General features: G+C 38.2%; 1 protein-coding gene across 16 annotated transcripts in view; it reads right to left on the bottom strand.

The window, feature by feature from the left end:
• Positions 1–1020: 1020 nt before the first annotated feature.
• dock9 (dedicator of cytokinesis 9) overlaps positions 1021–26448 on the bottom strand; it is a 144460-nt gene continuing 119032 nt past the window's right edge. For 10 of the 16 annotated variants that reach the window (XM_062975483.1, XM_062975486.1, XM_062975493.1 and 7 more), the window contains 15 exons: positions 25035–25172; positions 24000–24182; positions 23697–23810; positions 21493–21708; positions 20495–20552; positions 19812–19918; positions 17840–17962; positions 10812–10925; positions 10216–10251; positions 9401–9547; positions 8758–8968; positions 6820–7010; positions 4345–4445; positions 4114–4252; positions 1021–2156 (listed from right to left, as the gene is read on the bottom strand). In XM_062975483.1, the coding sequence (XP_062831553.1) occupies positions 2034–2156; positions 4114–4252; positions 4345–4445; positions 6820–7010; positions 8758–8968; positions 9401–9547; positions 10216–10251; positions 10812–10925; positions 17840–17962; positions 19812–19918; positions 20495–20552; positions 21493–21708; positions 23697–23810; positions 24000–24182; positions 25035–25172 (2001 nt within the window). In that variant the 3' untranslated portion in view covers positions 1021–2033. Of the gene's footprint in view, positions 2157–4113; positions 4253–4344; positions 4446–6819; positions 7011–8757; positions 8969–9400; positions 9548–10215; positions 10605–10811; positions 10926–17839; positions 17963–19811; positions 19919–20494; positions 20553–21492; positions 21709–23696; positions 23811–23999; positions 24183–25034; positions 25173–26448 lie in introns of those variants that run through there. The other 6 variants (XM_062975490.1, XM_062975488.1, XM_008106952.3 and 3 more) reach the window with 2 other exon arrangements.

The raw sequence follows: 26448 nt of genomic DNA, 5'->3' as shown, positions 1-26448 counted from the left end.
AGTTTACCAGCTGTTAGGATTTCTGGGAATTGAAGGTCAAAACATCTGGGGACCCACAGGTTGAAAAACACTGCAACAGAAGGAAGAAAACATAAGAGTGTTGGGCAACTGCAAATTCACATCCTTTGGATTGGTACAGAAAAGATTACTATACATTTGTCAAGAGAAATCTAAGCTCATGGCCCAACGAACAATGTTTAATCAAGCTATTCAGAGTCTTATCAGGAAAAATAGCCCAGTCCTGAAGGTCAGTAGATTTCCATATTGTCCTGGCAACATCTGTGATCATTTTTGTTTTGAATAATGGCAGTTAACTCCATTTATCTATAGCCATTATAGTATATAGTTCAAACTTCATAGTTCATACAAAGTTCAAACTTTTGTATTCTTATTTTTATTCCAATTTCCAACTTGGAAGTAGTTATTTATTGAGTGCATTATGAAGTGTATAAATCTGTTGTGTATATATTATACTTCCGAGAAAAAGCCCTTAGTCTGAAGTTCATTAATTGCACCCATAACCTCCAAGTTCATGTAACTGAGAATGTATGCTGACAATAAATATCTAAAAGCTTTTATTGCAGATAGCTATCTGAAGCCTGCTTCTGTACTGGGTGCGCACAACTACCTGGTATGAAAAGCAAAATTTCTTTAGTGAAAAGGGTGTTACAAGTAAACATTATGATTATTTTACATTTCTATACCATGTCTCAAGCATTTGATACATATACCAGAATTGTTTCTGGGTTGAGCTCTAAATTGCTGAAAACAATTTATATTGAAAAAAAAAATTTCTCTGTGAAGGGAAGTAGATAGCTTTTCTAAGATGATTCATAATCAGTATGGTTTATTCAAAATTTAAATATCTGGCCTATTTCACAAAGGAAAAACTAAACCAAATATGTCACAGAATTTTTTGAAACCTATTACTATCATTTATAAAAAATAACATAATATCCACTTTGAGCAAACAGTGTTGCTTTGAAGTACTAAAATAAAATGATCTGAGCAAGTTCCGCATAAATTAAACTTTTTTTTAATACAGATGTAGTATATAATGTTTAGTTACAGCAGGCCAGTGTTTTCAGTTAAATAAAATTAAAACCCTTTATGTTCTCAAATATAAAATTACCTATTCATGTCTTAAAATAATAATGCAAAAGCTTAAATTACATCACCAATTACCACAGTAGTTATCACCACTTTCATACTCCATCACTTTGGCAAAAATGATGTCTTATTTTTAAAAACAGTGCATAATATTACAGAAACTGTATACAACCCCATATTGCACTTATTTATATACAATAATGTGTAAAAAGAAAATAGAGCATTTACTTGGAATGAGTATGAATTTGTCACAATTGTAGAAGGATGAAAGCTGGTATGAATATTAAAAATATTTAGAAATGTAATACATTTATGTACAGACTTTATGATTTATATTAACAAATATGTACAATTCTTCTTTTATAGACTATCATGTAGTGACCTTTGGTTGGATGAAACTGCTCAATGTTATGCTGCAATGTTCTCCAAAATGCCAAGAAAGTATAAAATGGAGCACAACTGTTTGTTAAATACAAAAATCCACATCTAGTACATTAACCCCGCAAACTAGTGTTGATGTAACCCAATAGTATTCATATTTTGCATCAATTTGTATGTGAAAACAATTAACAACACTTTTGTACATATACATTCCATAACACCTGTCTATAGTGTGCCATTTCTTTTATAATACCATAGTACAAAGCATAAGGAAATTTCCCAGAACCCTTCTGTGTTTGCTTCTCCAGCAGAATATAAAAAATATGTGCACCATCAATATACGTATATGATATCTTCCATCTATTTTCTTATCCCTGACTGATCTGAAGATTTAAACACTTTCAATAGTTAGGACCTGTACAGTTCTCTTCCAACTGTGGATTTTATCCTGAGTTTGCAAATCATTAAAAAAAAGAAAATCTTTTTGGTCCAACTTAAAGTGGTCCCCCACCAAGAAAAAACCAAAAAAATCCCCAAAACATTTATGCAACAGAAGAAGAGCTGGGCATTCCATGAACTGTTGTGCTTGTTGGTGTTCCACTAATAGCATTGAAAATATGTAGCGAATTCGGCATTACACTGGCCTTTTCTTCTGCAGAAGTAATCTTAAAGAGAGAAAAAGAGATACATGCATCATACAGATATATTGACAGATAAGACTACCACAGTCTTTGTTTTGGTGAAAAAAGTGAATATGAGAGTCTTAACTTTAGATGAAAGCAGGAAAGCATTCTACACATATAGTTATGAAACCATGTCATTCATGTGGAAGCAATGACTTTTTCATTTAAATGTCTGAAACCTCATGAATTAATATCAGTTTTCCATCATGGCACAGCTTTTCACAAACATAGTCTTAAATATATGTCTATCTTGGCCATTGTTTTCTTTAAAGAGAGAGAGAGAGAGACTCCCTTCCCTTTCTGATACAAGCAGTCCCCAAATTACAATCATCTGATTTATGTATGACACCTAATGACAAAATGGGAGTGAGACAACTGGAAGTGAGAGGAAATTCACCCCTTGGAAGCAAAATTCACTCCTGGAAGTTTTATCATGAGGAAAAGTGGGTATTCACTGAAGCTTTATCACCAATCTTTGTTTCCACAACAAGCCAAAATTTTCAAAATCCAATTGTCACAGGACTAGAAAGTAAGGTGAAATTTTCTAAACAGGGACACAGATAGCAAAATAAACATCATAGCAGTGTTGTTAACCCTGCCTTATGCCATCCAAAACTGAAAAAAGATTTTTTTTTGTCTGTAGTTACACTTGAAAATGTTACCCATTCCAACCTGCATACAAATTCAACTTAAGAATAAACTTGAAGAACCTATCTTGTTCGTAACCCGGGGACTGCCTGCATTTGTTCTATAAGAATATAGCAAAATTCCTCAATGAATAAAATAGTAAATATTAAACAATATTATACACCATCACCACCATACTTCTAAGCTCCTTCACCTCCATACTATAAGCAAGCCATGTTTGCCACTCATGCTAAACTGTGGTGTATATAATGTGCATGTACAGGAATAACACACCTTGAGTTTATGAGCTCTCCCTCCCACATAACAGAAAGGAGCATGGTAGTTTTAGCCAGACCAATAACAACGGCAACAATTGAGACCAGAATGAATGCTACTTCATTCCAAATATTCCAATGCAAAGGTATGGTTTCTGAAACCAACCATTCATGTTATTAAAAGTTTTGTTCCAGAAAAGTTATCTGTGGTTAACCTGAAGCCAAATGGAAAATTTCCAAACTCCTCTCTGTTGAGCGTGTTATACAGGAGGGTAATTAACAATGGAAGCAGCTGACTCCAGATTCTTTATTTTCATGGTTTAGCATGATATGCAGGAGCAGATTAAGAAACTACTTAATTTATTAGACCAAAAGAAAAGAACAAGCCTGTCTATGAAACACAAAAAAGTTAAACATTTCATCTTGTGCCTCTGAAGTAAAGGCAACACAAAACTAGAAAGAGAAAACTAAAAATATTACCATCCCAGCTGATCACATTTTCAAAGCAGCGTAAGGGAGGGAAGAAGAAAGAAAGATGGCCATTAAGATTTCTACAAAATATATAAAGATGATTCTAACAGAAAATTTGTTTATCTGTTTTGTCTTTTCAACATGTATTTAAGAAAGCACAATGGACATTTCAATCTTTGCAGAATAGGCAGTTCAATTAAATGTATACAGTATATTCAAAAACATAAAAGTATGCTTATTTATTTCAGTAAAATGAGCTCCCTCTACTGAAAGTTTGAAAGTTGCTTCCCATTCTTAGGTTTCTGGTACATTATGTTGAATGTATTTGATAAAATCACACAAACACACACACAGATTCCAGTCTGGGATCTTTTTGTTCATGAAAAGTAAAACAGATATTCCTCAAGAAACCAACAGCAATTAAAGCAGCAACATATAAATAACAGTACAAAAATTAGTGCCCTTATGCACAAGTATACATTCAGATTTGTTTCTTTTAATTAAATACTTCAACAGGATAGAATTTTCCTTCCTCTTAAATGAAATACTTCAGATTTAGTACATACTTGTTCATGCATAATTTCAGAAAGTTCTTTTGTCATTTCTCTGTAGTTAGCCTTCATTTCTTCTTGATATTCTATCTGATCTTCTTTTATTAGCCGCTCATTTACTTCTAGAGCCTGCCCACAAGCTTCAACAAATTGTCTGGAATTGTAATTAAGCAAAACAAATGATCTAAATTTATTCTGAAGTAAGGAAGCTAATATGTAAAATGATAGGATTTTCCAATTGTTTACCTGAACACTTCTTTCAGTAACTTCACTTTATTGTCTGGATACCTTTTGGTATTTGTGTCATCCAAGAAAGCCCTTGCATACGCTAATGGTCCAGCATTAACCTTTGAAAAAAGTTATCAAGTAAAATTAATTTTTAATTATTATTTATTTATTTTTATCTTGCTTTTCTCCCACAAGTGGGACTAAAAGTTGTGAAATTTAGTAACATCAAAGCAAAATTTCCTGATATGGATGTATATCACATACAGAGGGAAAAATAGAGCTTCTCCCTATATATGCTTTATGTGCCTCTAAATCTAAATAATCTCCTGGGGATAGTCTAACTGCAATTCCTCCACTGTGAAAGGGGCTGGAGTCAATGGTCTATAACACATGTGTCAAACTTAATGCCTGCAGCCCAAATCCGGCCCACCATGTCATTGTATGTGGCCCTCCAAATGCTGCATTAAAACTCTTGTATTCCTCATCATTAGACATCATGGCTGGAGCTGATGGGAGTTGCGATACAGTAATATCTGGAAGGCTGCAGTTTGTTCTGTTTAGTCAGTAGAGTGGGATACAAGGCTTGTGGGTATGATGTCTGACTTTAAAATGTCCTTTAACCTTTCCCCGACCTCAGAGCCACAAATGCTGTTGGGTTGCAATTCCCATTATCTCCAGTCCGCATGGCGAATAATTAAATTTGGTGGAAGTTGTCATTCAGTAATATCTGGGGCCCCACATTGGGTAAAATCTAAACAGAACTGATCACTATGTAAAAAAAATTATAGTTGGCTCGCTGTATCCACAAATCCATGGATTCAATGGTTCTTTGAAGGCAACCATAAGGTTGATGTGGCTCTCGATGAAAATGAGTTTGACACCTCCGGCTTATAAGGTCCCTTTCCAGGTCTTTCTCCAAATGCAGCTAGAAATTAAACGATTTCAAGCTATGGACTAAGCTGAAAAAATAAAGAAGTCTTCATGGACAGTCAAATCAGTGGAGCGCTGAATCCAGTTCTGAAACTTCATTTCACATTTTCACTGAATATTCCTGGCTATGTATTTTTATGGTCGTACATAATTCTGAAATTTGGGACAAGTTTTCCAGGGTGCAGCAAAGTAAGCACTACGCAGTACCATTGATTAAAAGAGTTTCCAGGTTTTCTCCATGCAGTCCAACCGAATTGATTTTTGCTACAGAATTACTTATTTGTCCTAGGGGTAATTAATGCAGTTTGACACCACTTTAATTGCCATGGCTCAATGCGATGGGATCCTGGGATTTGTAGTTTCGTGAGACAACAGTATTCTTTGGTACGGAAAGCTAAAACCTTGTAAAACTCTAACTCCCATGATTTCACAACACCGAGCCATAGCTGTTAAAGTAGTACCAAGCTGCAATATTTCTATAATGTACATGCAGCCTTATTCAATGTCATATAGGCAGATAAAAATGTTTCAGGCTGCTCTTATGTGTATGAAGGAGAAGAAACATTCTCTGGTTGTTTCTAGGTTGGCCCTATTCAGAAGAAATAGAAATTTCTTCCATTGGGAGGAAACCAAGAAATACCCCTCAAGAGAAAAAATGTACACTGTATTCTATTTTATATACCATATTTACTCGAATCTAATGCTCATCTTTTTGGGCTAAATTGCCTTACCAAAATTAGGTTCGTATTAATTTGTGTAATACAGTAATCTTAGTGTTGAGCTAAAGCAAAAAGGGAAGCTGCTTCAAAGGCTACTATTTGATGTCACCTCAAATATAATTGCCATGGCTCAATGCTATGCAATCCTGGGCTTTGTAGTTTGAAGGGCCACTGCATTCTTTGGCAGAGAAAACTCAAGACCTTGTAAAACTACATGATTTCATAACATTGAGCCAGGGCAGTGAGTGGTTTAATTTTACAGCAGTGGTCCTCAACATGTGGGTCCCCAGTTGTTTTGGCCTACAACTCCCAGACATCCCAGTCAGTTTACCAACTGTTAGGATTTCTGGGAGTTGAAAGCCAAAACATCTGGGGACCCACAGGATAAGAACATAAAAGCATCTCAAGGTTTTCCTTTCCATCGTTGGAAACTCTGGTATTCCAACACTTTAGTTTTTTAAAAAACCAATTCTAAGCATGCAGCAACCTTTTTGGTCAAACTACAAAGAGAACACATTACGTTGCGCAGTACATTTGCCAGCAAATAATATATTTTTTGGTTTCAGTATTTTGAAAATTGAGGTGCATATTAGATTCGGTGGCACATTAGACTCAATTAAATACAGAAAACTTTATTTCATCTTGTATTTTCTAGAGCTAGGTGAAATATACTTAATCCTGGACATACAAATGTTCCTTTGGATACAGCACATTTTTATAACCACAATTACAGTCAGAAAATGCCCCTCAATCCACACCATGCAAGTATTTTTTTTAAAAAAAATCTTAGTGTATAAAAATAATGTAAAGGACATTTCTGTCGAAACCAATGTAAATATCTTACCTGTACACTAACACTACCCTGTAGCTTTAACTGAAGTTTGATCATGTCCACTTCCACTGATGAACAAAGCTGCCGGAGCTCTGCAACCTTCTTACTCATTTCATCAATAGCTACTTCAATCGGGTTTAAATCTATATGGTGCTGATACATTATGGGAATCCGTTTTTTTACATAAGGGAAACAATGTATAGCTGGAGAAAGAAAACCATTCTGAGTTAGAATCTGGTTATGTAGTTGAACACACACTTAATTTTATAAAATTGAGAAACTGTTAATTGGGGGAGGGGGCTAAATTTGCTATGTAATATATGATTCAACATATAAAGCAGCAGCTTTAGTAGATCAATCTTTTGTAAGCTATGTGGTCATTCTGTCTAGTAAATAAGGTACAGAGAAATATGATGAAAGGGCCAACGGTACCTCTGAAGAAAACTGCAGCTCAGATAGGAGAAATTGTCTATGCTTCACAAATCTGGGCTTTATGGCAGAATGGTAATAAGAAAGCCATTATTAAAAGAGACTCTCATCAAGTTCATTTGAAATTTGCAAGAAGACATGCAGAAGATAGAGCAAAACTGCGCGAAAAGGTTCTCTCATCAGAAGAGACCAAAACTGAATGTTTGAATGTAGTGCAAAAATGTATGTGTCGTACAAAACCAACTATGTTCATTTGCCTTGAGAACAACATCATCAGGGTAAAGCACAATGGTGGTAACCATATTGTGGGGGTTGCTTTTCCTCTGCAAGGACTGAGAAAATGATCTGGATTGAAAATAAAAACATGGAGCCAAATACAAGGCAGGAAACCCAAGGCTGAGGTGGAGGTTCATCTTCATGGCCCTGAACACACAAAGTAACAGTAACGAAAATCTCTATGGGTTGTTGTGAGTTTTCTGGGCTGTATGGCCATGTTCCAGAAGCATTCTCTCCTGACGTTTCGCCCACATCTATGGCAGGCATCCTCAGAGGTTGTGGGGTACGGTATGTTGGAAAAATCTCTATGTCTTAGAAATGCCTAGTCAATGTTATCAAGAGAAGTGGCAAGGTCCAGATTTGCAAATTTGAGAGAGTATCACCCAATTTTAGGAAGTTTTCTTTGTTTTTTTTGTTTTAGAACAATAGAGATTTTTCATTCACTTGCAACCAAATAGCAAGTGATAGTTCAAGGTCTAGTTTTAAAAGTTAAGTTTTGATGTTAGACAGATTCCTACTATAAAAGGAAAACAGCATCATAAAATTCTGGCTAATAGTTTTTGCTTGGTTTTGCTTTTTAAAATACGAAACAGCAAGTAATTTGCATCTATAAACAAACTCTCAGTGGAGATATGCAACTAATACCAGCACAATTCCCAGCCAGGATGAATTTATATAAGCACTGAAACCCTTTAGTTGTTCCACTGCGGTCCTGCTGATCGATTTGAATGCTGGTTGGAGAATGGTGTTGGCATTTCTTTGGTGCTTCCCTTCAATAGCATACTGAGAAAGTAGAACAGAATTGTCCTTTTTATATATATAAGCATTAATACTGTAACTTAAATTTTATCAAAAAACTAGAGTGACCAAAGGCCTCTGGAATGTCTGGATGGGGAAATCGCAGCAGCAGCAGAAGCGGCCTGGGGTGCTCTCCCCTCTCCCAAGATTCGCCCTTATCCACCAGTCAGATGAAATTCCATACTTTTGGCCCCCAAACCTGCCTTTGATTTATATATGAGGTTCACTTATAGATGAACATATATAGTACGTGCCATTTTCCTTTCAAACAGAATCATGATCCATGATATATTAAAACTACAGCAATAGAGATAAGATTATTATGGGACAGTTTGAAATGAAATGAAGCATGCAACAGATAATAATACAGTTCACTGAGAACTTCCAAATGAAGGGCTCTATGGAAAGAAGGAAGTCCTAGAATAAATGTGATTTTTTGTTTAGTACCTGTAAGAATAGTGCGTCGTTTACATTGTTCTTCCACTCCGCCTCGTCTTTTCCCCAGTTGAGTAAAAGGCATTTCAAACATAAAACGACGGATATTATGATTTCTTTCAAACTCCGTTTTTCTCTCCTGCAGTTCCTTCTCCTCAAAGTATGGAACTACATGCGTAACTTGAATATAGGCATATTTTGAATCCAAATCCTTAGGATTTACCTTAAAAGAATGTGAGAACATGAAAACTCAATCATCAATACAAACAGTTATTTAAAGATGAATAAACATACATGATGGATAATAAAACCTCAATTTTGATCGCAATATGAAAATTAGTATTGAATATTCCCAAGGTCCTTTTTACTTCATTCATATATCACTGACTTGTTGTTTGCTCTGCTATTTACTCAACTAGACAATAATATGTTGAACTACATTTTACTCTAAGTGCTGTTAAGGCTAGAGAAAAAAAATTCAGAATGTGCACATACCAGTCCCAAGTTTCCCCATTTTATAATATTTTGAATACATTTTACAATCAGAAGTAATAGACTTAATTTGTTCATACTGATTTTTGATTATTATATAGATTGCATCAAGAAATGCTAAGTCATATACTATTGTATCTGTTTACATAGATAGAGGTCTTACTTTGCCAGAATCTTGGATCATTCTGACATTTTCAGATCCAAATTTATCTGAATACAGTTTTTGCAGTCTCTGGGAAATCTCTGAAAGAGGTGTGAGTTTAGGCTCTTTGTAAATATATTCCTTTCCATCTTCATCTTCAAAGAATCCCTTTAGGGGAAATAAAACAGCATTCTAATCAGATAAATAATTAATACGTAAGACAAGGTTAAAGGATAATGCCAAGAGTGAAGCAAAAAAAAAAAGTATGATTAAAGTATCAAGGAGAGTAAAACAGCTATTACAGTATGGGTGGATTGTAAATGAAAACATAAAAGGTTATAAAGGAATGCTATAAATCATGTGAAATGTCAACATTAATGTTTTGAGCAAAGTTTTTTTTTATATTGATTGTTCATATGCCTATTTCACATGCCAGTATACTAGTCTTCTCCAAAGGTGTCAGCGTGCAAACCAAATCTGATCTATAATCATTTCAGTTCAATTCTATTTAATATTTGTAAAGAATTGTACACTTCTCAGTGTCTGCACAGTAGCTGACTTGTTTCCTTTGAATAAAGAGCAGAATAACAGCAGATTCAATGGAAAGTGAAACAGGTGTCTGCTTTCATATAGAAAACCAGATATGAGTTAATGGTTTAGGTCAGCAAAATAAATATTTCTATTTCAAGATGAAATGGACAATGTAGTGCAAAGAACACAACATAGCACTGTAAAACGCATACTAGACTGACAAAAAAATACCTCACATCAAATTAAGCTTATATGCAGTAATTACTACTGCATTGCTTGCTTTGGAAAGCAGTTTCTGTAATTACCTCCACATCTGTTTCACTGTCTGTAAACTGGTATTGCTAAGGTCATAAGAAACAACAGAATAAGTGGAAGGTTATATTTTTCATTGTGCAGTTCTATGTCCTATACATAGATAATCAAAATCCAGTTAAATCTAAAACTGATTTTCCTACACTGAATACAACATGCACACATACACACAGACACTGTTTGCTTAAAATATAACAGCAGGAAAAAGCTTGTTTTGTTGCATTAAGCATGCAGTACCAATAGAGGTGTCGTTTTCTTCTGCAAGTAGAACAGATTTTTTTTCATAGAGACTGAAAAAAGTAAACTGACATCAAACACACCAAAAGTAGTTTTTTTAAAAAAAATAGCTGTAAATGGACATTACTGGAAAACTTACCGCTGCCTTAAGAAAGTAATAATAAAAAAAAGAAAAAAACAGAAAGTTTACTAATGCAGAGATTTCCCATTCAAAATACAGCAATGAGCATGGTAGAAAGTTGATCAGTTTCAAATATGCAATTACAAATATACAACATAGATATAAAATGTTTTTAAAGACATGGTACATCACCAAGTTAGAACTCAGGAAAGGCCAAAGAACAATTCTCACCTGTCCAAAGAATGCAACTCTGAAATAGGTTCCCAGCAGTCTCTTTCCTGTATGCATTACTTCTGTGACTTTGCTGTAGGCCCGATGTAATGTGTCATAGAGATGAGCCAGCCTCTAAAAAAGCGCAAAACATGTGTCTGGTGAATTGGCAGCCCTTGTTGTTTATTACGTTTTAATAAGCACAAAAAAGAATTGAATCCATGGATGGAGAATTCGTGGATACAGAGGACCAACTATATTTTTTTACATAGTTGTTGGCACTCTTTAGTTTTTACCCAGTTTGAGGTCCCAGGTGTTTTTTTATTATTTTATTTTTGAATGTTATTTATTATTGATGTTACTGAATGACAACTCCCATCACTTTTGATTATTCGCCATGTAGACTGAGGATGATGGCAATTGCAACCCAACAGCACTTGTGGCTCTGAGGTTGGGGAAAGGTTAAAGGACATTGTACCATCAGACATCATATCCACAAGGCTTGTATCTTAATTCAAACCCCATTATCCTGACCAAACAGAGCAAACTGTGGCATTTCGGATGTTACTGTATCACAATTTCTATCAGCTTTAGTTATGATGTCCAATGATGAAGAGGAATACAGGAGTTGTAGTCCATTTTATGTTGGCCACATAAAATGACATGGCGAGCTGAATTCAACCTGCGAGCCTTGAGTTTGACACATGTGATTTCCAATGAAATCTCATGACTTTCAGCAGAATTTACTCGTGATCGGCTCCAATTTAATTGAGCCTAACATATAACATTCACTGTTACTGTCAAGGACAGAACGCCACAAGATTCAAAGTAACAGAGTTTATTAGATTACAGAACTCAAAAATGCCCGTAAAACACAAGGGCCAGGCAGTTTTTGCCTTTAGGAGCAAAAAGGGGCAAAAGTAAATGTTCAAAAGATAAACCGGATTAAACCGGAGTTTAATCCGGGTAAAAACAAACTGCTTGCTTCAGCCTGGGTATAAACGAAACGAAAGCCAAGGAACAAAAGATACAAAGAATGCAACTAATTGGCAGCAGATTCCTCTCTGCTGCCAACACTGTGCTTAGAGTAACTTGCGTCGCTCCCCCACACACACAGCAGACAGGATCTCCAACACGAGTAAATCAGCCAAGGATTGTAGCAGTTGAGTAGACCAGTTCCGTTCCGTAGATCAAAGCCAGAAGCAGACGTTTGTAGTTTTTCCAAGTCCAAGAAGGGGGGAAGACAAGCCGTGGTCAGTTCAGTCCGAGTTCTCAAAGCAGGAGATGGCGTCCGTCAAGAAGACGACGGAAGGTCAAGGTCACAGCACAGGAAAGCACACAAGTCTTCAGGGAAGCGTCCCACACACACACGGATCCCAAGCGTTTGCCCAGATTACCTTGCCCAACGCAATTTGCAATTGCTCTCAAGCCCCATTTTATGCCAGTTACAAATCTTCATCACTGTCAGCTGTCCTCCTTAACCCGGGCGTTTCCTCATCACTTTCCTCGTCAGAGCTGGAACACCTCTGACTACGCCCAACAGCATCTCCAGCTGTGGATCCCGTCCCATCCCTCCAGCTAAACCATGGGTCTAATCCTGAAGGTCCCCATTCATCTTCTGTCCCATCATGGCCAGTGGCACCCACTTCCTCCCTTACCCGAGTCCAATCCATCTCATCCTCCTCTGAGCTAACCAGCCCCTCCTCCATTCTCTCCGTAAACCCTTCGAAAGACTCCTCGTCAGATGGTGCTGCAAATATGTCTCGCAGTCTTTTTCTCTCTCGCTCCTCGAGAGTATCTGACTCTCGAGGAGTCTTACGCCCACGTCTGTCAGTAACAGAGCCATGAGGCTCAATCATAACACTATCCCCTCTCACAAAGGCCTCCTCCCCCGATGGCGGAGAAGTGGCAGTGATACCCTCCGCTATAGCACCACGACGACTAGAGGTATCAAGTTTCAACAGCGAACGATGAAAGACTGGATGGACCTTTAAACTAGACGGTAAACGCAAACGAAACGCAACAGAAGAAATCTTTTTAACGATAGGAAAGGGACCCAAATACCGAGGCGCAAACTTTCCCCCAGCCTGTTTAATATGTTTGGAAGATAACCACACCAAATCCCCTTCTTCCAACTCCTCCCCTGCCTGCCTGTGGCGGTCAGCCTGAGTCTTCTGCGTTGCCTTAGCTTCCAACAGTAAGCGACGGGCAACATCATGCAATGCAGCCATTTCCGAAGAGCGGTACACAGGGTCCGAAGAGACCACATTGGTCGACGGCGCCACACCTCCCCGTGGGTGAAAACCATAAGTTAGCTCAAATGGCGTATGCTGACTAGACGTGTGCACCGCATTGTTGTAAGCAAATTCCGCCACCGGTAACCACTTTACCCAAGCCGTGGGTTGATCTAAACAAAAACAACGCAGATACTGCTCTAAGAGCCCATTAACCCGTTCCGACTGTCCATCCGTTTGCGGATGGAAAGCTGAAGACACGTTTAACTTAGTCCCCAAACACTCATGGAAGTGTTTCCAAAAGCGTGACACAAATTGCGGAGCCCTATCTGAAATAATCACCTCGGGTGCTCCGTGCAAACGATAGATGTGCTTTGTAAATAGTAAGGCCAACGTAGGGGCCGCCGGAATGGTTGAACAAGGAATAAAATGAGCCAGTTTACTAAATAAATCCACCACCACCCAAATACAAGTATAACCCCCAGACTTAGGCAAATCTGAAATAAAATCCATGGAAATGATTTGCCATGGCCTCTCCGGAACAGGTAAAGACGATAACAACCCTCTAGGGCGCCCAACAGGCGTCTTACTCTGCTGACAAACGGCGCAGCTGTCACAAAAGCGCAGAATGTCTTGCCGCATCTTTGGCCACCAGTAGCTCCTGGTGATAAGCTGTACGGTCTTGAACCTGCCAAAGTGCCCAGCCATGGGTTCGTCATGGTGGGCTCTAATCACCTCCAACCTGAGGGTCCCTACTGGTACGTAAACCTGCCCCCTACGCACCAATACCCCGTCTTGATCCTGGAGATGCGGCAGTATGGTACGGTTACCTGCAGAGAGCAGCATCAGTTGCTCCTGAGTCCACACATCATCCTTCTGAGCCTCAAGGATCTGGTCATGTAACCCAAGCTCATTATCTACAACACACAGAGAGGCAGTAGGCAAGATGGTCTGACATACTACCTGCTCATTGGTCTTAAATTCCGGCTTGCGGGATAAAGCATCGGCCCGCAAGTTTGCCTTCCCCTCCACGAACTGCACCTTGAAGTTAAACCTGGAGAAAAACAAAGCCCAGCGGATTTGACGCTGGTTTAACTTCTTTGCTGTTTGCAAGTGCTCTAAGTTCTTGTGATCAGATCTGACCACGATCTGGTGCCGTGCCCCTTCAAGCCAGTGCCGCCACACCTCAAACGCCACCTTAATCGCCAACAACTCCTTCTCCCATATGGTATAGTTCTGCTCGAAGGGTGTTAGTTGCCGCGAGTAAAATCCACAGGGACGCAAGGTCCCTGAGGAATCCTTCTGAGACAATACAGCCCCCAACGCGTAGCTAGAAGCGTCCGCTTCTACCACGAACGGTCTGTCAACATCAGGATGGGTTAGTATGTTGTCCGATTGAAAACTAGACTTTAGTTGTAGAAACGCCTCGTGAGCTTCCCGCCCCCACACAAATGGCTGTTTCTTACGCAGAAGCTGCGTCAAAGGTACCGTGAGCTTTGCAAAATTCGGAATAAACTCCCGGTAGTAATTAGCGAAACCCAAGAACCTTTGTACATCCTTCTTAGTCTTCAGCTCCTGCCATGAGTTGACGGCGTCAACCTTATGTGGGTCCATTTTAAGTTCCCTACCTGACACTACATGACCTAGGAACTCCACTTCAGGCACATGAAAGACGCACTTGGAAGCCTTGGCGAAAAGCCCATTAGCCCGCAGTCGGTGCAGAACCTGCTTGACATGTTGACGATGTTCTTTCTCGTCCTTAGAAAAAATCAAGATATCATCCAAATAAATCACTAAAAATTGGTCAATTAGGTCCCTGAACACATCGTTCATGAACCTCTGGAATACCGCAGGAGCATTACAAAGCCCAAAAGGCATGACTCGGAACTCGTGGCATCCGAAACACGTGTTAAATGCCGTCTTCCATTCATCCCCTTCCCGTATACGGATTAAGTTATAGGCCCCCCGCAGGTCAAGCTTGGTAAAGACCTTAGCCCCTTGCACCCTTGATAACAGTTCCGAGATTAAAGGCAGCGGGTACCTATCCCGAATGGTGTATTTGTTTAGGATCCGATAATCGCAGACCAACCTAAGTTCCCCAGTCTTTTTGGCTACAAAGAATACCGGTGCCGCAGTTGGAGAACTAGATGGGCGAATAAACCCCTTGGCTAAATTTTCATCTAGAAACTCCCGCAAAGCTTGCCTTTCCGGTACAGTCAAGGCATACAGCCTCCCTGCTGGCAGTTTCGCACCTTCTGCCAACTTGATGGCGCAATCATATGGCCTGTGCGGTGGTAATTTGTCCGCTTCTCTTTTACAAAATACATCAGAGAACTCCCCATACTCAGCAGGCACTCCCTCCATATCAGAATGAGTAACATTTAGAGTGCAACAATCCTGCCTCTTTAAGATCACTTTACGTGTTGCCCAATCTACTTGTGGGTTTACTACAGCTAGCCAATCCATCCCCAGGATCACATCATATCTAGGCAAGCTCGTAATATCCCACACAAACGTTCCCGTTACTCCCTGCACCTCCCACGTTACTGCTGAGGTTTCATGGTTAACCACCCCAGTCTCCAGCAGTCTCCCATCTGCTCCTTCCACCCACACGTCGCATGCCTTGCGCACTCTAGGAATGCCATGCTTCTTAGCAAACTCAATATCTACATAGGAGACCGTAGCCCCTGAGTCCAGCAGTGCCAAAGTAGAAACAAGTTCCCTTCCCCCAACAGATAATGTAATGGGTACGAAAACATGCTTCCTCCCCTCAGTTGACTGCTTGAGGAGCCCTAGTGCGTTGGACTCACGTCGCACTAGGGCTGGCCTTTTCCCGAAAGCTGGGAAGGTTTCACATTACAATTTTTGGCAAAATGCCCAGCATTCCCACAGTACAAACACAAGCCCAGCTGCCTCCTACGGCTCTTTTCCTCTGTAGACAGCTTTTTAAAGACCCCAAGCTCCATGGGCTCTTCCCCCATCACCACAGGTGCCCTGGTTACATGCATGGGTGGCGCACACATTGCTTTTGAGTGTTTACGAGCCTCGAACCTTGCGTCTAAACGCAGCACCTTAGCTACTAAGGCGTCCCAGCTTTCAGCCGGCTCCAAGCGTGCTAATTCATCCTGGAGCATATCACTTAACCCGGCAGTAAATAAAAGCATGAATGCATTTTCCCCCCAATCCAGCTGGTGGCGATACAGGTTAAACTTATTTAAGTAATCCAAAACAGTCCCCTTTCCCTGTTTCAACCGATACAGAGCCCACCCAGCGTTCTCCGTGCGGAGAGGATCCCCAAAAGTATCAGTTAACAACTTTTTGAAATTATTCAAATTGTCCTTGACTGGGTCATTTCCCAAAATTAAATTAGTGGCCCATTGTCCTGCGGGACCGGTCAACAAACTCAAAATAAAGGCCACCTTGCTAGTGTCTGTAGGAAAAGCATGAGCACTGAGCTGAGAAAAATAAAGCTCCACTTGTGCCAAAAAGGTTGGCAACTTGCACCTGGTTCCGTCAAAGCGTTCAGGAGTCAAAACATGTCCTTTCACAGCCTGAGCTGTTTGGATAACGGTAAAAGCCGTTTGCAATTGGTCTACTTTGGCCCTTAACTCATCCATCGTCTTCCTGACGGGTTTATTGCTGCAATAAACTTTTTATGGGCGTTGGGCAATCTGTCAAGGACAGAACGCCACAAGATTCAAAGTAACAGAGTTTATTAGATTACAGAACTCAAAAATGCCCGTAAAACACAAGGGCCAGGCAGTTTTTGCCTTTAGGAGCAAAAAGGGGCAAAAGTAAATGTTCAAAAGATAAACCGGATTAAACCGGAGTTTAATCCGGGTAAAAACAAACTGCTTGCTTCAGCCTGGGTATAAACGAAACGAAAGCCAAGGAACAAAAGATACAAAGAATGCAACTAATTGGCAGCAGATTCCTCTCTGCTGCCAACACTGTGCTTAGAGTAACTTGCGTCGCTCCCCCACACACACAGCAGACAGGATCTCCAACACGAGTAAATCAGCCAAGGATTGTAGCAGTTGAGTAGACCAGTTCCGTTCCGTAGATCAAAGCCAGAAGCAGACGTTTGTAGTTTTTCCAAGTCCAAGAAGGGGGGAAGACAAGCCGTGGTCAGTTCAGTCCGAGTTCTCAAAGCAGGAGATGGCGTCCGTCAAGAAGACGACGGAAGGTCAAGGTCACAGCACAGGAAAGCACACAAGTCTTCAGGGAAGCGTCCCACACACACACGGATCCCAAGCGTTTGCCCAGATTACCTTGCCCAACGCAATTTGCAATTGCTCTCAAGCCCCATTTTATGCCAGTTACAAATCTTCATCACTGTCAGCTGTCCTCCTTAACCCGGGCGTTTCCTCATCACTTTCCTCGTCAGAGCTGGAACACCTCTGACTACGCCCAACAGCATCTCCAGCTGTGGATCCCGTCCCATCCCTCCAGCTAAACCATGGGTCTAATCCTGAAGGTCCCCATTCATCTTCTGTCCCATCATGGCCAGTGGCACCCACTTCCTCCCTTACCCGAGTCCAATCCATCTCATCCTCCTCTGAGCTAACCAGCCCCTCCTCCATTCTCTCCGTAAACCCTTCGAAAGACTCCTCGTCAGATGGTGCTGCAAATATGTCTCGCAGTCTTTTTCTCTCTCGCTCCTCGAGAGTATCTGACTCTCGAGGAGTCTTACGCCCACGTCTGTCAGTAACAGAGCCATGAGGCTCAATCATAACAGTTACACAGTTTAATGTAACACAAAACTGACTCCCTATTAAGCCAAATAATTACAGTTTTAAGACTGATAGTAAATACCTCAAAATCTCTCCGTTTTTCATAAATAGGAATGATAATTTTATAGATGTCAGCAATCAGTTCATAACGTTCAGCCTTCCACAGTCCATCTGCACATTGTTCGAGCAATTCCATAAGTACATCCTAGTTATAGAAAGAAAGAAAAATAGACTAAGATGGTATATTTTAACTGGAGTAGAGCTTTAAACAAACCATTTTTTTTAGAATGAAAAAGGATTAATTCCTCAAACAGTACATTGGGATATACTAATATTGCTAACTGTTCCTAACTGGGGCTGGCTACAGGGAGCAGGTAACCCCCCTCCCATTTGCAGCAGCTCCACTGACTGCCAGTTTATTTATGGGCACAATTAAAAGTGCTGGTTATGAACTTTAAAGCTCTAGGTTCAGATCCAGGCTATTTGGCTGACCGTATCCCCTTGCCTGGGCCCTGAGATCTTCAGGAGAGGCCCCTCTCTCAGTCCCACCTCCACTTCAAGCTCAGTTGGTGGGAACGAGAGAGCAGGCCTTCCCTCTTGGTGGCTGCCCCTTGACTCTGGAACTCCTTCCCAGGGAAGCCAGAATGCCCCCCCCCCCCCGGCTGTCCTTCTGGCAGCAGGCTAAAATCTTTTTATTCAGGCAGGCATTTAAAGATGAAGGTGTTTAATATCTAGTCGGGGGTGCTATGGTTTTAAATTTTGAATATGTTTTGATGGATTTTAACTGAATTTTTAAAATGCTATTTGTGTTTAATTCTTTTTTAATGTTTGTATATTTTAAATTGGATACAATGCTTTTATATCAAGCTGCTTTGAGTCCCCTTTGCGGAGATAAAGCAGGGTATAAATATATAATAATAATCATCATCATCATCATCATCATTATCATCATCATCATCTGTATTAAACCAGTCAGCAGAAAGTACAAATGCTTTTTAAAAATAGCGGAATATGTTCACATATATGATGTAGTGAGTGTGTGTGTGCATGCACACAAAACAGTACCAAATGTAAATATTTTAACATAGGTGGTTAGCAGTTTTAGGATACGTATCAAGGCTAATTAACAAAATTAAAGAATTCTGTGATTTTTTCACTAAATTTTAAATAACAGAAATAATGGGCAGTACAACCTTATTAGTACTTCACTTATTTAGAAACATGTAACAGAATCATAGTTGTTATATGTATCAGTTTAAAAGATCCCTCGCAAGGACAAAAGTGCATTTTTTATCTATTTATAACCGCACTTGGTCTTGCCCTCTTTATATCCAGGGCTTATGTATAACTTTTAACAGGGTCCAGAGTTCAGATGATTATTACAACAAGATAAACCCTTTGAGTCAGAAATACAAATGGAAAAGAATGTGCAAGAAATGTCAGTGAAATAAAACACTGTGCCAGAATAAAGATGAAAAATTCCAACCATTTTTTTCCATCTCCTCCCCTCCTCCTCTTGTTTTTAGTTTGGAGAGAGGGAAACAGCTCCATGCATGCTTAAGTCCCCCTTTCCCATTAAAGCACCAAAAACTCTTCTTTCACTTTTCTTTTTTACCCTCCTTTTTAAAATGCTAAGAAATTTGTTCATTTGTGAGCTAAAATTCTTCCTTGTTTCTTTTTAAACCTTATACCATTTTAACCTACCCCCTCCATCCCTATGAACCATAGACTGTCCGTTTGAATAAACAATGAGAAATAACAGGAAACCTCAATGTTAATACAAGAGCTTTCTCTTCCCCAGCAATAATGTTGCTTTCTATCAAATCAGTTAATAATTAGATTTTCATCTTGCAGTGGATAGTGGCACATAAGTAGTTATATAATATGTTTGCCTAAATCTTTTCCCTACTCAGTTGGCATCTCCAGCCGATATTTGTACTTCAATATCTACAAAAAGATGTTTTGTAGATCCATGAGACAATGTTTTAAAATAAACAGAAAACAAGTTTGTAATACAAAATTCAGGAATTGAAGTTTAAGCTAGATGTACATACTTCATTAAAGTGAACGTCCTGCATTCCCACATCTTCCATCATTGAAGCCTCCTCATCTATATTTGGAGTAATTACTCTGAAGCTTATACAACCTTGTTTAAACATTCCTATTAAACAAGAGAAAAATGCACAGGTCAGTCTTAGGAAATCTAATAACTAGGTAGAGAAAATCTCTCATGGGGTTAACAAAGTCTGATAACTATTACAGTAGTACAATATAGAACAAGCTTTTGGAAAAACAGCTGCCATATCATGAGGTAACATGTATTCAAATGTTTTGACATTCTTCCTGTTTCGCTGAAGCTCAGGAGAAAGATGGGGTATACATTCAGTAAATAAAAGTAAATAAAATATGCTATGTTTGCTGTTGCTTGTTAGTCTGATCTACAGTTGTGGCACATATTTCACATATAAATGTGATTCAAGACATACAACACGCTTAAATCTCAGAGCCAAAACAACAGTACTGAACAGCCTTCCTGATGGTGTCACATAGTCATATTTTGCAATGAATAATACATTAAAGTCAAATAAGACTAAAGATTATGCTTTTCTTTCCTTATTCTAAATGGGCAAATATTTCCATCTCATTTCAGAATACATCTTAATAACTGGTGAAATAAAGGGTGGCTTTATAACTATGATTTCTGGAAATAACATAGGAGTAATAGTGAGATGTATACCTTTTCGAAGAAGATACTCTGCCACTAGAGCTGTTACATGGACATAACACATAGCGGCCTAAAATATGAACAAAGACAATATTACCATAGACTTTTTATTGTGACACAGCTTCATTCTGCAAATAGGTAGAGTGAAATCTAGAAGGTGTAGCCACTCAGCAACTCTCTAACTGCTGCCTCTTCTTCAATGCACAATATTCAAATCTCTCATTTGTCTACATCACACCACACAATTCCATTGGCTATGACCCATGTGATGCATGATACATAATTTAGCTGAGCTCCATGATGTCGTACCTTCAGCAAGAACATTGCAACTTCAATTAATTCAGATAGATTACACAGCACCATGGGCAAATGGGTCCAAGGACAGTAAAGGCAAGGAAGAGGAAGAATAAAAAAGGCGTGGAGCAGAAAAGCACATAGGAACATATGCAACATAGGAATTAATTTTTCAATACCTATGATAAGGCAGTTTCAGCTTAGTGCTAGAAGATATCTGAGCAGGAAGGATATTCTAAATAAAAAAATTCACTCCCACATTAAAAACATCATTATATTCCCAGAATATAATTAACAAGTTGAAAAAATGGCCAAAGGAAACTGGCCATGGCAAAGAATACCTTCCTTTCCATAATTTCTACCTGGATACAGTGAGATTGCAAATATCCTAAAGATACTAGATTTCATCTGATCTTGAAAGCTAAGCAGGTTCAGCCATGTACTTGGATGGGAAATCACCCATGAATACCAGCTGCTGAAGTCAGAACATTTCAGAGGAAGGAACTGGCAAAGCACATCTGAGTCTTCCTTTCCTAAGAAAACCCCACAAAATTCATGGGGTCATCATAAGTTGACAAACAACTAGAAGACACACGCATACATAGTGACATTTACTATTAGCATTTTCTGTCTTGAAATTAATTACTGAAATTTTGAACAGTTTCTATAACTGCAGCAAGGGATTTATGAACAGAGATTTTTTTTGCATTGTTTACCTCTGAAAGATCTCCATTTTTAACATGAATTCTTGCCATGCTATCCAACCACGTCTTTCTGAGTTCAGGTGTACTGGCATAAGACTTTGCTAAACTGTACTGAAGATCTACAAGCATTTCTGGGTCATTCTCATGCTCCTTCATTTGTGCTGTAGCCATTAGGACCGTACGGATGCGTTTGGTCAAATCCTTTACATCAGGAGGGAATGTAGTGTGCTGAAGTGTGGAAAAACACAATGATCCATAGGATTACCTCACAAGACACAAAAAATAGTGAAAAACTAAATTGTATACAGGAAGTGAAAATTCTGATGCTCAAATCTTCTTCCAAGAATAAGCAAGAATTGCAAAAGAGGAATTGTGGTTAACTATTATTCTGATTCAAACTACTACCGTGTTTCCCCGAAAATAAGACCTCCCCAAAGAATAAGACCTAGCAGGGGTTTGGGGGGATTGCCAAATATAAGGCCTCCCCTGAAAGTAAGACCTAGCAACTGAGGCTGCAGCAGAGTTCCATTGGGAAGCATGGCTGCAGGGCAGAAGCAGCACTCATTCATACACCGGAGGGAGGGAGGGAAAGTGCTTGCTTTCTGTGCCTCCCTCCCTCCCTGCCTTGCCTTGCCTTGCCTGTCCCCCAGCCGAGGCTTGAAGAACCTTCCATGGCTGCTGCTGCGCTGCCGTTTCTTCCTTCCTTCCATCTCCCTCCTGGCCATGCTGCCTTGCTTCCCAGAGGCTTCTGATTGGCTCCTGGAGCCAGGGCAAGGGAGGGTGGGAGGGAGGGAAGGAAGAGGGCTTTCGTCCTGCTGCTTTTGCTCCTTAAAGGTACAGGACGCATTGGGATTCTCCTCTCATCTTCCTATCCTATGCCATGAAACTGATTATTTTATACTATTATTCTGTTGCCATATTATTATCATCATATTCTGTTACTATTATTATATCCCATTATTATATTATCCTATTAATATATTTTAAATCATTATATTATATTTTTCTATTATTATTATATCATTATTCTATTATTATTCTATTATATTTTCATATTATTATATTATTATTCTGTTATTATTAAATTCCATTTTATATTACCCTATTAATATATTTTATATCATTATATTCTATACTATTATTCTATTATATTATCATATTATTATTTTATTATTATTAGCATATTCTGTTATTATTATTATATTCCATTTTATATTATCCTATTAATATATTTTATATCATTCTATTCCATTCTATTATTCTATTATATTATCCTATTATTATTATATTATTATGCTATTCTGTTATTATATCCCATCATTATATTATCCTATTAATACCATATTATTATCATTTTCTGTTGTTATTATTATATCCTATATTATATTATCTCATTAATATATTTTATATCATTATATTATTATTATATTATCATATTATTATTGTAGTATATTATATTATTCATCATTCATGACTACATTGAAACTAGAATAGAGAGAAATCAGCGTGGAAACCTTGTGAAACCTAAATTGCAAGAGGTACCATAGATTGTTGTACATGTAAATAATGGTAGTAACAAGAAATTCTTGATAGGATTCATAGTTTGTTTGGTTATGCTGGTTTGTGATGACAACTACTTTACAGTATATAATAAATGTTCATTTTGTTGTTCAACAATAAATGTGAGCTCTTCTTCATGGAAAAATAAGACATCCCCTGAAAATAAGACCTAGTGCATCTTTGGGAGCAAAAATTAATATAAGACCCTGTCTTATTTTCGGGGAAACAGGGTAGTGCCTGAACAAGAAATCAAAAAACCCCTTTTTACTCAGATGCAGTCAGACAGTAGTAAGTGTTGAAGTGCAGGAAGAGGGCAGCTCTCACAGTTGCACAGGGCAAAGAGATATACAGAAGGGAGAGATAATTATACCGAATGGGAAACAAAATAAAAGGGTGCTGGTTGCTCCTTTAACCAAGCTCTGAGAATAACCACCCTTAGATACCTGGTCTGAAAATGTCAACTCTTATTATCAGAATTCCTTTCCAGAAACCTTTGGCATTTCTCTTCCTAGTTTGGTACATTTTTATCCTTACTTGTATAGAACTATAATTTTGTGATAATTTATCCAGAAAGAATGGCGGCTATTGAGCCTTCGTATTAACTCCAGGCATCAGATCGCTCTATCTTGTTTATCAAATAAAGTGCTACTACAAACCTTAGTAAGCCTGTCGCTGTTGGCACAATTGTTTATGATGGACAGAGACTGCTGAAACCTGGTTCCTCCAATTCCAACAACATCTGCAATCAACTGACTCACAGAGATAATAACCTTGTAAAGAACAGAAAACACAAATTTAGGTGAAGATTACATCAAGACTTCAATTCAATATACATTAAAATTAAACATGAACTTTTAAATTCTATGTCATAAAAAGCTTTTTGACAGCTAATATGTTCAGAAAGATTCATTTTCTCTTCTAAAATCCACAAAACAAGTTAAAAAATAAAATGTACTGACCTGAAGGTGTGTTCTTACAAACGATCTCTTTCCTGTGTAATCAAAATTATTTCGCATCAAGAAATAAAGGAGCTGTGAAGCTTCTGTTCGAATTGAACTCAATTTGGAATTGCAGCATTTCAAAATTTCATAGCAGAGTGCAGAACACATGTCAGCTCTTCCTTCATAAAATGTAGAAGGGAACTGTAAAACACACAAAAATATTCACTGTATTAACACTTTCTATTGAAAGGTAGGATAATATGATTACGTAAAACAAACAAAGTAAAAATATTTTTTTTAATTCAAAAGAATTTGATTTTCTGTATCCTTTTTCTACATCCACTGAGTCTCTCAGATATAGAAAAAGTGCTCCATCAAACTCAAGCAGGAATCATTTGTGTGATTTGAACACAATCCCTGAAACTTACGCAGTTTCAGTACTACCCTGTAACTAAAGCCTGATATCTGCTACCTGGGGAGAAAAGATAGTACTTATCTAACTCTTTACATCTGAGCATAAATCAAAGAACAAGAACCATTGTCACCAAGAAACAGCAGCACACTGCTTGGAAAACACTAAAATGATCAAGGGGCCATGACAATTTTCCCATGAAAAGAAGTTGTAAGCCTAGGAAAGTTTACTGTATATAAAAAGGTGAATAAGAAAAGACGTATAAGAGGTTATAAAATGCTGTGAGAAAGGTACATAAGAAGATGCATTTCTTTCCTCTCTCAAAATGATGGGATATTCTGAACAGATAAAAAGAAACACAGAACAGAATTATGGAATTCACTACTATGAATAAATTCATAGTGTGTAAGGCTATCGTAGGCCACTAATCAAGACAGTTCTCAATCATCTCCCAAACCAGCATTTACATTTGGGGAACATGAGCACAAAGGTGCTCCTGAATTCATGTCCAGCTTATGGGCTTCCCAGAGGTACCTGGTTGACTTCTGTGTGAACAGAATGCTGGACTAAATAAGCCAGTGGCCTGATGTATACTTGGTTCATTCTCACATTGAAGGAAATAAGAATTTCAAGGGACTCACCTTAAAAATGAATGATCTTAAAGCACTGAAGACATGTTTTAATGCTGTTTCTGACTGATTTTTTTGCAGAAAGCAAAGGTACACATCGAATACTTTTTTCATCAGAGGATTATGCCCATGGTCCGCTAGGAGCTGATTCTTAAAATTGAGATAAATATATACATATAAATTGATTATCACTGCAGAATAAATTACACTCAAGTTCAGAAGGATCATTGCTATATTACAAACATGATTATAAAATGTTTTGACACAAGCTATCGGTAAATAGAACAACCTAGCCAAAGGCAATACTGCCAAATGGCAATACTTTCCTAGTAAATAATAGTTAATGAAGTAAATTATTAAGGTTTATATCCTCTAAACAGGTTTATATTTATTTAAGAACAAATATCTGAGATAAGTATAATTGTTATGTGAATGGTCTGTGTTGGTCTGGAACTAAATTGCCCCTAAATTTCAAAGACCATCCAATTGCTTTTAATATTATATTCATGTTAACTTTATTTATACAATTACTGCTTCCCCCAAACAGGTTTCACAGTGGCTTACAAAATAAAATAAATACAATACTGTTAAACTGCCTTGAATTATTTAAGTAAATGCTTTAACTGTTTTTAAAGTTGATTTAGTTCAATTTTAATGTTGATCTTTTGGATGTTTTAACAATATTGTTAAATGTTGTATAATATTGTTTATAATGTACATACACTAACTCTAAACTTGCAGCCTCAGGAAGAATGTAATTCACCAAGAACAGGCTGAATCCCAATTACTGGAATTCGCTAGATGATTTGCTGAAGTTATTGATCTAGTAGGTTTTTCTGCAAATTTCACCTTACTCATTACATTATTCAATTAACAGTTTGTTTAAGATACACTTCAATGAATTAAATTGTCAGAAAACCATCACACTAAATCAAACAGGCAGGCTCATTGAAGAAGAAGTGTTAGAGTGGGAGAAAATGAATCACATGGTTTTGCTTTTAGTTAGCGTAGGAGAAAAAGAACATTCTGGTACTTTGAACAGATTCACAAAAGAAACATTAGCAATTAAGATTAATGGAAAAGAAGAAAGAAGTATGTACTGCAATGGAATGAATAGGGATGAATGGGAGTGATTTGTTTGTAGCATAGGACTTTCAAGCAGCCGGAGTGCCTTTCACAATGTTGTCTCCCCTACACATGGGCCTCTACAGAAGGAAAGTGTTCAGAAACTTTTTGGAATAGGAATGCCTTGTCACATTCTTCAATAACGTCTTCACTGCTCATTACATACATTCTGGGTAATTTGAGGGGATGTGCAAATGTTATTTTCCTTACACAAAGCGATGAACCAGGATGGTTAAGTGAATCTCTTGTTCATCTCTTTGATATAGCCACAGGGTTCACCCCCATTTCAAGGTGTTCTCCC

Source organism: Anolis carolinensis, chromosome 3 (assembly GCF_035594765.1).
Source record: "Anolis carolinensis isolate JA03-04 chromosome 3, rAnoCar3.1.pri, whole genome shotgun sequence".
NCBI classification, from domain to species: domain Eukaryota; kingdom Metazoa; phylum Chordata; class Lepidosauria; order Squamata; family Dactyloidae; genus Anolis; species Anolis carolinensis.
The sequence above is the reverse complement of the archived record's forward strand: the minus strand, read 5'-3'. Positions and strand labels throughout refer to the sequence as shown.